Here is a 13811-nt window from a genome sequence, read left to right as displayed (position 1 = left end):
AACACAGAAGAGCAATTCCATGAAATCAAACCATAAATTTAAGCCATGCAGTGGTGTGACAGAACCGGCTTCTATTAGCCCACAAGAATTGATTATTCACATCTCTTCCCAACTCGGCATTCAGTGATGTCACGTTGGAAGCTTGAAACTGTCCATGGTGGGAGTACTTACACCATGGAAACTGGCAAAAGCTACGCACCAGGCCCTTTTTATGGGGGGTGGGGGAAAGGGGGTGGATGATCAAGTTGTTAAACATTTACCAGCACGCCACTGATGGCGCAAGATAAGAATTGTTATTCCTGATTTTAAGTATGAGGAAAATAAGCTAAGAAAGAGCAATTAAGTGACAGATTTAGAATTAAAATCTATTTCTATCTGACTTTATTATAACAGGAATATTAGGTTTAGTTTAACATACATTTATTGAGTAGTAACCATGTGCCAGGCATTGTTGTCAACTAAGACACATTCTCAATCCACAAAGGAAATGGAACGAGAGTTCAATCTTTGGGAAACCAAGAACATGATATCTAGGGAATTTGATTGAATTTCTTCTAGCTATTTTCATGTCTTTGAGATTTTAATAATGTTCTAAAGATTTTTCCCTTTTCAATCTATAATACGAAGATTTAAAATATCTAATCTTAATGCCTCAGTTTACGAGATATGTATGCAAAAGCACTTTGGAAATGCAGAAAGCTTAATACAAATGGATGAATTGTTGATAAGAAAATCAATAGTGAAGATAACAGCCCTTTTTCAAATGGCTGAAGGAATAGATCCCTTGGAGTGAAGATAAGGAGGACTCCATATACCCTTCTTAAATTGAGTCAAGGCCACTTTTTCTTGTGGTGTTCAATTGAAGTGGAATAATTTTTTCAGGCTCTTGTTTTCACAATGACTTTTCAATGTGGTCGGAATCCTTCTGGCCCTGAAGAAATGAGCAGCTCTTCTCTCTTCCAACATTTGACTCCATCACCTCTTCAGAGCCAGAACTGGAGTTGTTCTGAAGAAAGTGTTTGCAAACTAAGGGAGCTCCAGCTGCTGGTGGTACATGCATTCAGGGAAGATTGTGGAGTCCAGGCCCTTCATCTTTTTGGGTGTTTGGTGGTTTGCTGTTTTCAAGACTCTCATATTTCAAATCTTCTCTTCTGTTCCTCGCTTTCCTTCTCTCACATCTTTGTCTAGAAGTTGCCCCCCATCTGTCCCAGGAACTCCACTTCATTTTTCATCCTAGCTATCCTTGCTGGCTCCTCTTCTCACTCCTTCTGTCAGAATAATACGTTATCATCGTAGTGTCATTGATCTCCAATGCTGCAAACACTGCTGGCTTTCGAGAGCAAGGATATTCTGATGGGACTTCCCTGGTGGCCCAGCGGTTAAGACTCTGCACCTCCACTGCAGGGGGCGCGGGTTCGATCCCTGGTTGGGGGACTAGGATCCTGCGTGCCTCATGGTGCAGCCAAAAAATAAATTAAAAAAAAAAAGGAGAAAAAGGAAGGAGAGAAAATAAAAGACAATTTGCTATTACCATAATGAAATGTACAATCACAGCATCAGGAACAGTCGTAATGCTGGCAAAAACACCAATCTGATCTGAGCACCCGACTGGTTCTTAGAGAAACCAATCCATGAGTACACACAAACGTTCACACACACACACAACACACACACACACACACACACACACATGCAGCATATGATTATAAACCTTTTTCTTAACTGAACAAAGAAAAGGCAACAAAAATCTTCAAAGGGCTTGTTCTTTCTGGGTAAAATTTCATAAGACTGTTATCAAAGCAGGTTGTATATGAGAGACAAGGAAGGTTATAGATGAGAGACAAAGACAAAAAAAATTCACTTGCTCCAAGAATTTGCTGAACGATTTCATTTTGTTGAATTCCACCCATTAAAACATGTATTTAAATCCTAACAATGACTGACAAACATTTGGAAAGCAAAAGTAAAAGTTGACCTGCAGACAGTTCAAATTTGCCATATGCTTGCTGTCACCATTAACAGTCTGTAGACCATCCTAATTTATGCTTCAGCGAACTAACCTGATGTATTTTAAAGAATGTGAATACCTGTTTATTTTTCAAATAAGGCATTTTATTTTTCCTTATTACTCATATGTATGACAGCAATGATAAATGATTAAGGGCAAATTTAAGAGAGTTGGAAGGGGAGAGAATGGGTTTTCCCTCCTATGACCTATCACAAATGTTTTCTACTTAAATGATTGTCTCACTGAGGAAATTCTCAAAAAATATTCATCAGGGACAATTTCAGAAATAAAAGTTATTTCCTTCAACACAGCCTAACAGAATTTTTAAAGGAACTTATTAGTGTTTAGGAATCACTATAGTTTAAATGGTGTGTGTATATATACAAATTACTAAACATACACTTTTTTTAACCTGTCTAATTTTTTGCCTTTTTAAAAAGAGTTTTCTTACTCTCTCATGTGTTTAAGCGACCACATATCATATTAACTAGATGCCCTTTCCTTTTCTTTCATGAAACTACATTTCTTAAGCATTATTGTAGATGGAAGAGATTTCTGATGGAAGGGAAAAGAGCATTAGTTGTTTTAAAATTTGATAACTTCAGTCCAAATCTCCTCATCCTTTTCTCTTTGTGCATTTAAGGATAGGTCTTCAACTTTTCCAGTTTTAATCAGATAGCCCAGATGGTCATGTTTATGGTAAAAATGTCATTAAAGCCTGAGTAAATAAAATAATTAAGAGATTTACTAATTAATTTTTAAATATTCTAGATTCTGAGCAAGGGCTATAGACTGTTATACAGTCTTTGTCTCTTTTGCTTTTAACAAAATGCTTGGTGTGTGGTAATGCTCAATAAATGAATTTTAATTAGTTACTAATAGTTATTTACAAGTTATATGTATTCTGTTTTTAAAGCCACCATATTTATGTCAAAATATTCTAAAACAATCAAACCAACCATCTAACACATGCATAACCATTAATTATCTTAAAATAAAACATTTTGTTGCTTGCATTTTAGCAAACTTTACTTTTCAGATATCTCTTCTGATGGCATTTAAGGTACGAATCATGAAAATAATAAATAACTTGCAGTGGGTCGTAGAAATTACACACGAAAATAGAATTAAAATGGTTTAATTACAGGCTTGTGCTTGTGGTCACACTGATGGACAAAGCCCTTGGGAATATTAGAAAGCTGATCTACCCCTCGCCCAACAGCATCTACCTGGATCTCCACTGCAAAACCTCCTTGTCCCTTAAATTCACGAGAAGAGGAGAGTAGGAGTGATGCACCGCTTCATCTGAAGCACCAGCAAGGCTCTCGGTTCATCTGTAGAAGCGAAGCCCTGGGCAGCTGGCATCCTTCCACAGGGAGCTACAAACACCACTTTGCCACATTGCAAGTTTCCTCAGGCAACAGATGTCTTGTAGCTGCCGTGCAGGTCTCCAACTCTACCAAGCCACCTGGACAACATATTTAATGTACCGACAATGCTTCTGTCACCACTTGGGAAAGATTTTTAAAATTTTATTTAATTTTTTTCTCCCAACACCTTCATGATCAGTGAAATTTGGCCTCGGATTGCAAAAATTTGTATTCAAAAATGTAAGGGGGAAAATCAAAAGCCTCTCACTTCTCCCCATCCCCCAACTTCCCCCAAGGATTCCAGAAAAAAATTCATTCATCTTCTGTATCATGACAATTACATTTTATTCTTTAAAAATCGAACGTTTCCAAAGAGCAGTCTTGCTGAACCACTGCACAGAAAAGTTAAACAACGAACTGCTAAATGGCTCACTCTCCTGCTTGGCTCTGACGGCACCAAACTTTAACGTGCCTCCACCACAACTTTAAACTGTGGGTGCAATCCTCTCAGAACATTATCTGGAAAACATTCTGACTTTTTCGGCTGCTATAGTGATACTTACAGTACCGTTGTGTCTGTTTAGTTTAAAAATGAGGTTGATAACGATAATGCTTTTCCTAAGATGATCTTCTCCTTTTTAATGATAGCCGTAGTTTCCCCTACATAAATGACTAAATCCTTACAGAATCTTGGTCTTGATTAGCACTCCTGCTAGTAAAATTTCACATACTAAATCAGCACCAGCTGTAGCAAGCAAGAAAGAAAAAGGCAAGTGTAAATGTTCCATATGCCCCAGCAAATTGGCATCTGTGTCAGTAACCCTTTTTTTTTAAACTATTGTATACATACATTCTCTTAAGTGTTTTGTTCACAAAATACTGCTAACAAAATTCCTCTGTTGGCATCTCAAGGAAAGAGCCTGTCCTTTGTATCAGTCAACTGCACAAAATACAATTTCTCCTTCTCCTCTTGTGGTCACAGACACACCTGAACGTTCTATGTATACAAGTTGCTTCAAGTTAGTGAACCTTTATTTTGACATCTGTTCCCTGTAATATGACACTGCAGTGCTCTTATAAAGCTGCTTTACAGTTGGAGTTTAACTGGTAGCAACACTAAACAAGGTCAGAGAGACAATCGAATTATGTTGGTCACCTGGAAGGTATCTCAGAGACCAGGCTCAAAACAAATAACCTGGAACGTGCTGATGGAAGACAGCATTTGTGATCACTCTCCCCTCGTCGCCCCTATTTTCTTCCCATTATGAAGGGTCTCTTCACACATAGATATAAATAGATATAAATAAAGATATAGATACATCAGAAATAATCCCAAAGCTGTATCTAAGATGGTACACTATGCTACTTTAGGTGGTTTTTAATATCTTATCCATTGGGACCTTATTGATTGTCTGAAATCCAGTAGATATAGTTCTTCAGGAACATATTTAAACCATCAGTATGAATCCTACAATAGCCATTAGAAAGCTACAAACATAGAAGAGTGTACTAATTAAATGGTCTACATATAAGGAGTATCAGCTGGCCATGTCCCAGAGATAGCTGCCGTACAGAGGAAAAAATACGTTTAAGTATTTTCTCCTCTGTTTGGAACCTGGTTATCCTGGTAGGCCAGCGTATACGGAAGAGAGAACACCCCTTTCTTTGTGACACTCATTGATTCCTGCTCATGCGTCCCCACAAGGGTTGATACTTTGTGTTGCTCTTGTTTACCTCCATGTCTGCCTCTCTGGATTTGACTATAAGCTCCTTGAGATAGTTTCTCTGTAGTCCTATATCTGTCCTACCGGAGTAGCAGAGTTTAGCAAATACCCAGCAAATGTCTGCCCACATCAAAACGGTTAAAGAATGCTCAAAGTTTTTGTTAAAAGCTAAATGAACTGGTTGATGAAGAGCTTACCAGTTGGGATCAAATGACCCAACTACATAAGGACAAGGGGAAATGGATGAAAATTTCCTTTGTTTCCCTGATGTTTCCCTGCTATATAAACTCCCTTTCATCAAGTGTTATCATATGGGTATTGAGATTTAGTGAAAGTTGCTCTTGATAACTCATTTATATCTAAGGGTAAAAATCAGAAGACCTTTTGGTTACAAGTTAAAAATCTCTTGGATTTTAAGATCCAGTTTACCTAAATTCTTAGTGAAAAATTTTAGAGAAGGGCATGTGGGAAAATCTACAACTACGATATATCTTGCAAAGTGCTTTTATAAAATATGAAAATTCATTCTCTTAGAAACATGTAGCTTCCCTTACAAGACAATGGCTTCTCTCCCTGGTACTGTTAGTAGTCCAACAAATCTGCTAGCCTCCTCTCAGGGAAGCTGTGAGAGAGGAATTCCCATAGTGGGAAGTTTGGATGAGACAATCTAATGTTTATATACATGAAATTCAACTACACTTACCAACCGTATAGTGATCTTGCAGCTGTTGTAATGATTATACTGAACTGATTCTTAAAACATTTGGTCCTATTATAGTTGACAGTAGCAGTGGTAAAATCTGTATATCTGCTAACCTTTATGATCCCAGAAAGTAAGCACAGTTGTTTGTATCTCTATGTTCCTGAATATCGGCACGGTAATACAGAGTATATATTTTTTATATGACTGCTGAATACATGATTTATTTTTTGAACAACTGATTTCTTACATGGTTGCCTGCTTGGTCTGTAATTGGTATGCTTATTTTAATACAGTTGTATGGATGATAAATTACACACTGATATGGGATTTCCCCAGATGACAGACAAGTATTAAAATGAACTTGGAGAGTCAATCAGTCAGGAAGTCCTTTCTGAGAACTCCCTGTGTGCGCTGTCCTACTACATTTCATAATATAGAGTCATCAGCCCAAAAGAAGAAGGACAGTTGCCGGTGCAAGCCAGGATGGCATCAAGCTGGCATCTGGTTGCTTTATGCCTGTGTCTGCTTGTTAAATATTTTTAACATCAACTTTGGTTCCTGATCCAAGGCAATTTGTGATAGTGTTGAGAAGATACCGTGCAATTATCATCTTAAAATAATTAGGCAATAGAGGAATATGAAAAACAGTGTAGTTTATACAATGCTTACAAGGAGTTCATAGAAAATGGTCGCGTGCAATAGGCAAAGTTCAGGAGGTGGTGACATATGGAATTTTCATTTGGGGCACTGGCCTTCAGATTTCAGGGCAATGTTTGGACTAATCCTGTCTATGTACATTGGGGACTGATGGCTACCAGTTGTCATTGCCTTTTATAATTCCATAGGCTTTGCTCACCAGAAGCTATCTCATTCTCTGGAGATGCATGCCCGGGTACTTTGTGGTGGGTGGTTGCTTCTTAAAAGGCCACAGCCAGGTCACACACGACTTAAAGTGCTACTTTATTTAAGACAATTTTCAAGGGTTTCTTCTCCCTTTGCTATCTATGATTGCCCCATTTCGGTTTGCCATAGAACAGCTGTTTTGATATCCAGCATTTATCCGTTCTCCACATGCATCCAGCCCAGAGGGATTGTTAAGCAGATCATTGTTTTAATTCTGGCTAGATTCCAGGTCCCCATTATTAGTGATCCTGTCTTAACATTTACTGTTCAGTTTGGCTCACAGGTGATGTTGATTAAATTGGATATGCCATCTGGGGTGGGTTTTCATCTGATAGGCACATTCAAGGCTGAGCACACCTACTGCTTCATTTGGGTCTGAAGCTGTATGCCTTGTGTGATGGCATTCTGGACATGGCTGTGTGCAACCTGGGCTTGAGTCCTGCATCTCCAGATAATGGTTCTTTGAATTTGGGCAATCCACTTCTCTATTCAGGGCTTTGATTTTTCTAATGAATAAAACAGAGAGAATCATCATTAATTCATTCCTTCACTTAGTTCCTCGTTAATTTTTTAACCATTTATTAGGCAGCCACTTTTTGCCTGAGACTCTGCCAGGTTTGGAGAAATCAAAGATAATAAAGAATATACTGATACTACATGTATCATTTACAAAATATCTCTTGATATGAATAGATATGAACAAAGAGCTATGGAGCCTGGAGGACAGAGCAACAAAGTCTGCCCCCAGGAATCACAGGATTTCTCAAGAAGGACATGATCATTGAGTTGTATCCTATAACTCAAGGGCTCCAAATTTTTCTTTTGTGCATCTCGTTGATTAAAATATCCATGTGAGGATAACACATAAGTTTATGTATTGGGAGAAAATGTCAAACATGTACAAATTATTTTTTATTTCATCAGTTAATTTAAATAAGTGAAGTAGACTTAAATACATTCCATCTGGGATTGTTTTGAGAAGCAAATGGCGTGATGTGTAAACAGAGCAAAATGCTGGAGAAAGCTCTTTTGAACCTGTGGGTGATGTTGCATGCCCTTCCTATCCCAAGAGGGGGGTCCCAGGACTAAATTAGAAAGTGAATGTGAAAGAATATTGGAAATGTAAAGCATTGATAATAAAAAGAGCAGTAAGAGCTAACACTTATTTCACTTTTACAATATTCGAGGTATCATCCTAATGTTCTACATGAATTAGCTCGTTTAATTCTCCCAACAACCAAATGGTAGGTTCTAGAGGTGAGCCATCTAACGTGTTGATATTGTACCATTTTTGACTTACAAAAATGACAAGCTCATAGGGTTCCACCTATTTTTACTTCACTATTTTACAGATGAAGAAATGATAAAACTACACACTAATTTAAAAAATTGAAAATACAAAGTATACAGTGTAGCGCTACCTCCATCATGCCTTTCCCCTTGCTTCCATCCTATCCCACAGATGTAACTTCTTTTAACATGTGGGATATGTACTTCTAGTATATTATTATGTCATAGAAGGCTTTGTAAAAACACTGGATAGAATATTATATGTACTGCTCTATATCCTGCATATTAGATAAACTAAAATTATGTATATTGTTCTATAACCTGCATTGTTCACTTTACATTCTATCATGGACAGCTTTTTATGACAGCTTTTTAAGGTGGGTCTACCTTATCTTATTCAAAGTCTGTATAGTGTTCCATTACATGAATATATCATGACTCATTTAACCAATCCTTTAATGATGGGTATTGCTATTAAAATAAGGCTCAAAAACAAATATCATATATTAATGCATATATGTGGAATCTAGAAAAAACGGTACAGATGAACCTATTTGCAGGGCAGTAATAGAGATGCAGACGTAGAGAACAGACGTGTGGACGTGGTGGGGGAAGGAGGGGATGAATTGGGAGATTAGGATTGACATATATACACTATCATGTGTGAAATAGATAGCTAGAGGGAACCCGCTGGATAGCAGAGAGAGCTCAGCTCGGTGCTCTCTAATGACCTAGATGGGTGGGATGGGGGGTGGGGGTGGGAGGGAGATCCAAGAGGGAGGGCATATATGTATACATATAGCCGATTCACTTCATTGTACAGCAGAAACTAACGCAACATTTTATAGCAACTATACCCCAATAAAAAAAAAAGGAAAAAAAAAGAAGGCTACAGTTGATGTCATTATATGTAAATGATCACTCGTATTTTTAGGATGAAGTCCCAAAAGTACAATTATTGTGCTAAAGTGTAGATGTGTTTCACATTTTGATACATATTACTAGATTGTACTACCGAACATTTAGCACAACGTACACTCCCACAAACAATATGTGCTAATGCTCACTTCCTAATACTTAGCATCATCTTTGGTGTTCTGATAGAATGCACAGACTCTGTTAGTATGTCTGTGACTCTAGACTCTGGATACCAGGTCCTGCACAGTGTCATCTTCCCTGGGAATTGGAGACGAGTCACACAAATTGGCGTAAGCCTGGCAAGTCTGACCTAAGTGATCACAGCTCCAAAATGGCAACCTACAACTGTCGACGATCTAGTAGCTACTGCAACAGGAGTATGGTCTTAGATGGAGGTTTTAATATTTTTAACAAAACTGGACCTTATCTGTGGTAGACAGATAACTGTAGACACGTAATACTCAGAAACACAGTGTAAACCAGCAACAGCCCTATGGGGGCTGTTGAATATGAATGAATGAATAAAAATTTATTCATTGCTCCCAAAAAAGTCAGAAAGGCTTTCTGGGTGCTTCTTTCAAGTGGTGCCTATGGGATCCAGGCTCTTTGTATTGTATGGTTTCCACACTGGTCTCCATTGTTACTACCAAAAGAGAAGAGAAATCATGAAAGATCACACAGACAGTTCTGTCCAGTCCTAGAAGTGCTGTGCATCATTTCCATCAATTTCTAATTGGCCAGGACTTAATCACATGGTCCAATCTAAAGGAAGCTGGGAAATGGAGTGTCCCTGTGCACAGAAAAAAGAAATGGGATGCAACAAGCATCTAACCAGCCCGTCTCTGCCACAGGTGCACAAACAAACCAAACCTGGGAATTTTAGTTTTCTTTGTAAATTTATCAGCAATACTCCTTAAAATTTTGGAGGGAAGAGTACTTTGCCATATTTCAATGGGTTCTCGATACCACATAATTCGGGGTGCAACTGTATTATGCAACTGAATGAATTCACAAACTCATAGCTCTGAGACCTGGAAGTGATCTTGAGACTCCCTAGTTGAATTCACCTCTTCAAGCAGGTAACATTCTCTCCAGAGACTCTCAGCCTCTTTTAATCACCGAGAATTTCTTTAATGATTTTTCTCCAAAGACCTTACATTCCGAAATAATTTGTTTACCAAACCACATTTATGGAACAATAGTATTTATTTTTCCAATGCCTTATTAATCAGAAACATAAAACTGCAAATCAAAAGTTTTGAGCAGAATATGAAGTCTTATAATGAGTTGATGTAAAGCCAGTAAGAAACAAAGAAATTGGAGTTCCAGGGAGGCTGTGTTTTATTTTAGTTATGGAGTGAATCGCATCCCCCAGATTCTGATGGGGAAGCTCTAACACCCCAGTGTGATTGTATTTATAGATAGGCCTGTAAGGAGGTGATGAAGGTTAAATGAGGTCCTAAGTGTGGTGCCCTAATCCTATAGGACCGGTGCCCTTATAAGAAGAGGAAGAGATACAGAGATGCTCTGTTCAAACGCAGAAGAAATTTTATGTTGAGACACAGCAAGACACCACTGCCTATAAAATAGGAAGAAAGGTCTCGCCAGAAACTAGCGCTGCCGGCACCTTGATCTTGGCCTTCCAGCCTCCAGAAAGAACTGTGAGGAAATAACTTGTCTGTTGTTCGAATCACTCAGTCTGTGGTATTTTGTTATGGCAGCCCCAGCTGACTAATACACTCGGTTAAAGGTAAAATTTCCATTGTACTTCTTGAAAATATGAAAACAGACCTCAACTGCTTGCTCTATCCTTGTCAATTTGATTAGGAACAAATGTATTATTCTCCTTTTGTAAAGAGATTTACTTATAGAGGGAAATATCATCTCAAATCTCATTTCTTCTGGATGTAACTGTATCAAAAAGCCCTAGCTAGAGGAGTTAGCTCTGCAAGCATGCACTTACCTAAGATTTGGTATTTATTTGTTTGTTGCTTGCTTGTTCTTTACTATATTGTCCCACCTACTAGAGGTTCAGTTTCTAGCTTTAATATCCTCTTAGTCAATCTTTGTATACAATTATACATGGATATTAAATGATGTTGAAACTTTCAACCCAAGTTCTCATTTTTAGATTAGTGCAGAGAATGGGAAAAGAAATCAGGACAATTAAATGAAACATTTAGATCTGTCACCAGCAGATCATTTCCTCATCCCTCTTCCAGACAAGAATAAGTACATACAGGTTCAGAAAAAGTTATTGAGGCAACATGCCAAGGTCATTTTTTTAAAGGTTCGAAACCCTCTATTGCAAAGAGGTGTTGGTTGTCGGTGTTTGTCACACCCCTCTCTCCCTCCTCCTCCATGTATGACTCTCATACTTGCACTTCATGGATCTGCTTCCCTGTGACCATCACAGACTTAAAGAATGTGAAGACTGTTAGGAAGCAGGATTTAGCATCCCCATTTTAATAATAAATACAAACACACATTTACCCAGTACGTTTTACGCCTGCCTGCAACAAAAACAGCTGAACAGATTGTGATGAAATTCAGAGACTGACAGTCTGACAAAAAAATCCCTTTTTGTCTAAAATCTGGCTTCCATAGGTTTTTGCAAATCTAAATATTTGATTTTGCACTGGAAAAGGAGCCAGTCTTATGTACAATTTATAAAATAAATGTGTAGATACATGTTTTAAAATCTCCAAATTTTGTCAACACATACTGTCCAACTTGAAAGACTTTTCTCCCCCATTTTTTTCCCTATGACTTGGGTGTATTTTCCTCCTGCCTTTTAAGGCTTTAACTATATTTATCTAATAAGAACTCTTTTGCAAACCAGTGTTTCAATAGTGATTTAACACTAGTTTCAGTGTCAAATTGCCCTTCCCACAGCAGGGAGTTTTAAGCCTTGCTGTATTATACTTCCAAGATTCTCAGGAGCTGGAGTTGGGAGATATAATATTTTCTTTGAAGTTTGCCTTTCACTACACACTGGGATGCAAACAAGCTTCAGTTACTCAGCAGTCAAACAATTCCATCACACAGCGACCAGGGCTAAATATTGTACCAAATTTTCTAATTATGTCTTTGTAATATTTGCTACACGAGGTTAGGTGAAGGCAGACTAGAATCAATATAAAACTCCTTGTCTAAACAGGACATCTGGGCTTTGAGATATGTTGTTTATTGCCTCAAAATTCCCCTTCAGCAAGTCATAATTACAATAAAGATACCTTAATCGACAAAAACCTTAAAGGTATTTCTGATAAACTCACATATATCTTAAAGGTACTTATTGTACCAGAGCTGCATATGACTAGACTGTATACAAATGTGAAGTTCCAGGTTAAAACAGATATATTTTATTCCCATGCGCATTATTATATTGCCTTTCTGGTTTATATATCGTAGCAATTTAGCTGCTGTAGTGCTATTTGTTTAAGGGATTTCTCAATCATTTCATATCCTGAAAGTTGGACCTTTTCCTTTTATGAGATTTCTAAAGTTTATGCATCATTCCTTTCTTTCTTATTAATAGTTCAGAGAGAGAGAGAGAGAAAAAAAAAAAGATAAACTGCCAAGGAGGCATCTCATCCATGAGATAGAAGTAAAGTGTTGAAGAACATTCCATGACCCAGTAGAAAGTATCACGAACTGTTCCCCACAGAAGTTGCAGGCAAATCTGAAAGGCGAGTATTGTCAGGCGTGTCCCTTGAGGCATCCCACAGTTCTGAAGAGCTGAGGAACTGAGCAAAGTACTTTCTGTTTCATTATAAAAATGTAAATATGTCAGTATTGTCCTAAAAGTTAAATAAGAGTTTTGATGTACTTTAATAGTCACTAATTTACGGCAGCATCTAGACACAGTATCTAGAGAGATCCATATTTTGGAAGAAAGAAGACTTAGGGGTTTCAAGAAGTTATTTAGGGTCTTCTCGATCGCTAGTGATACAGCAGGGAAAGGAGAGAGACTGACTCATAAGAACGTGCCTCTGGCAGTATTAACTTAAGGGCAGGCTTAGCTAATTAAAAAGGGTCAGCTTTGCTATAGACGACGGGAAGCATCCCTGCCTTCAATAGGCTGACAGTTTCAAAGTATGGAAACTTTGAAGAAGGGGGTTGAGGAAGAATATACACTAAAATATTAACTGGCAGTGGTGTCTAAGAACTGAGACTTTGAATAATTTTTATTTTCTTCTTTCTGCATACTTATATTTTTGTAACACTATAAAAATGAGCAGGGGGCTTCCCTAGTGGTGCAGTGGTACACGGGTTTGATCCCTGGTCTGGGAGGATCCCACATGCCGCGGAGCAACTAAGCCCGTGTGCCACAACTACTGAGCCTGTGCTCTACAGCCTGTGAGCCACAACTACTGAAGCACGCGCAGCTAGAGCCCATGCTCCACAACAAGAGAAGCCACCACAATGAGATGCCCGTGCACCGCAACCAGAGAAAAGCCCGCGCACAGCAATGAAGACCCAACGCAGCCAAAAATAAAATAAATAAAATAAAATAAGTAAATGTATAAAAAAAAGAGCAGATATGAATTGTCATCAGAAAAGCATTTAATGGAAGCAACCAAGATGTCCTTCACTAGGTGAATGAATAAATAAACTATGATACACCCAGACAATTGAATATTATTCAGCACTAAAAACAAGTTATCGAGCCATGAAAAGACCTGAAGGAAACTTCAGTGCATATTACTAAGGGAAAGAAGCCAAAATGAAAGGTTACATACTGTATGATTCCATCCATAGGCTGTGTGGAAAAGGCAAAAGTACATAGACAGTGAAAACCAGCGCTTGCCAGGGATTGAGGGGGAGAGAGGGATGAATAAACAGAGGACAGAGGATTTTTAGGGCAATGGAACTGTATGATACCCTACAGG

General features: G+C 38.1%; 1 protein-coding gene across 1 annotated transcript in view; it reads right to left on the bottom strand.

The window, feature by feature from the left end:
- Nucleotides 1-525: 525 nt before the first annotated feature.
- The window catches only part of GTDC1 (glycosyltransferase like domain containing 1), a 359684-nt gene continuing 346398 nt past the window's right edge, over nt 526-13811 (bottom strand). The window contains exon 11 of the mRNA XM_060152957.1: nt 526-1442. Coding sequence (XP_060008940.1) covers nt 1238-1442 — 205 coding nt within the window. The 3' untranslated portion in view covers nt 526-1237. The remainder of the gene's footprint in view (nt 1443-13811) is intronic.

The sequence above is a fragment of the Lagenorhynchus albirostris genome, chromosome 6 (genome assembly GCF_949774975.1).
Source record: "Lagenorhynchus albirostris chromosome 6, mLagAlb1.1, whole genome shotgun sequence".
Taxonomy (NCBI): Eukaryota; Metazoa; Chordata; class Mammalia; order Artiodactyla; family Delphinidae; genus Lagenorhynchus; species Lagenorhynchus albirostris.
This window is presented reverse-complemented; position numbering and strand designations above follow the sequence as displayed.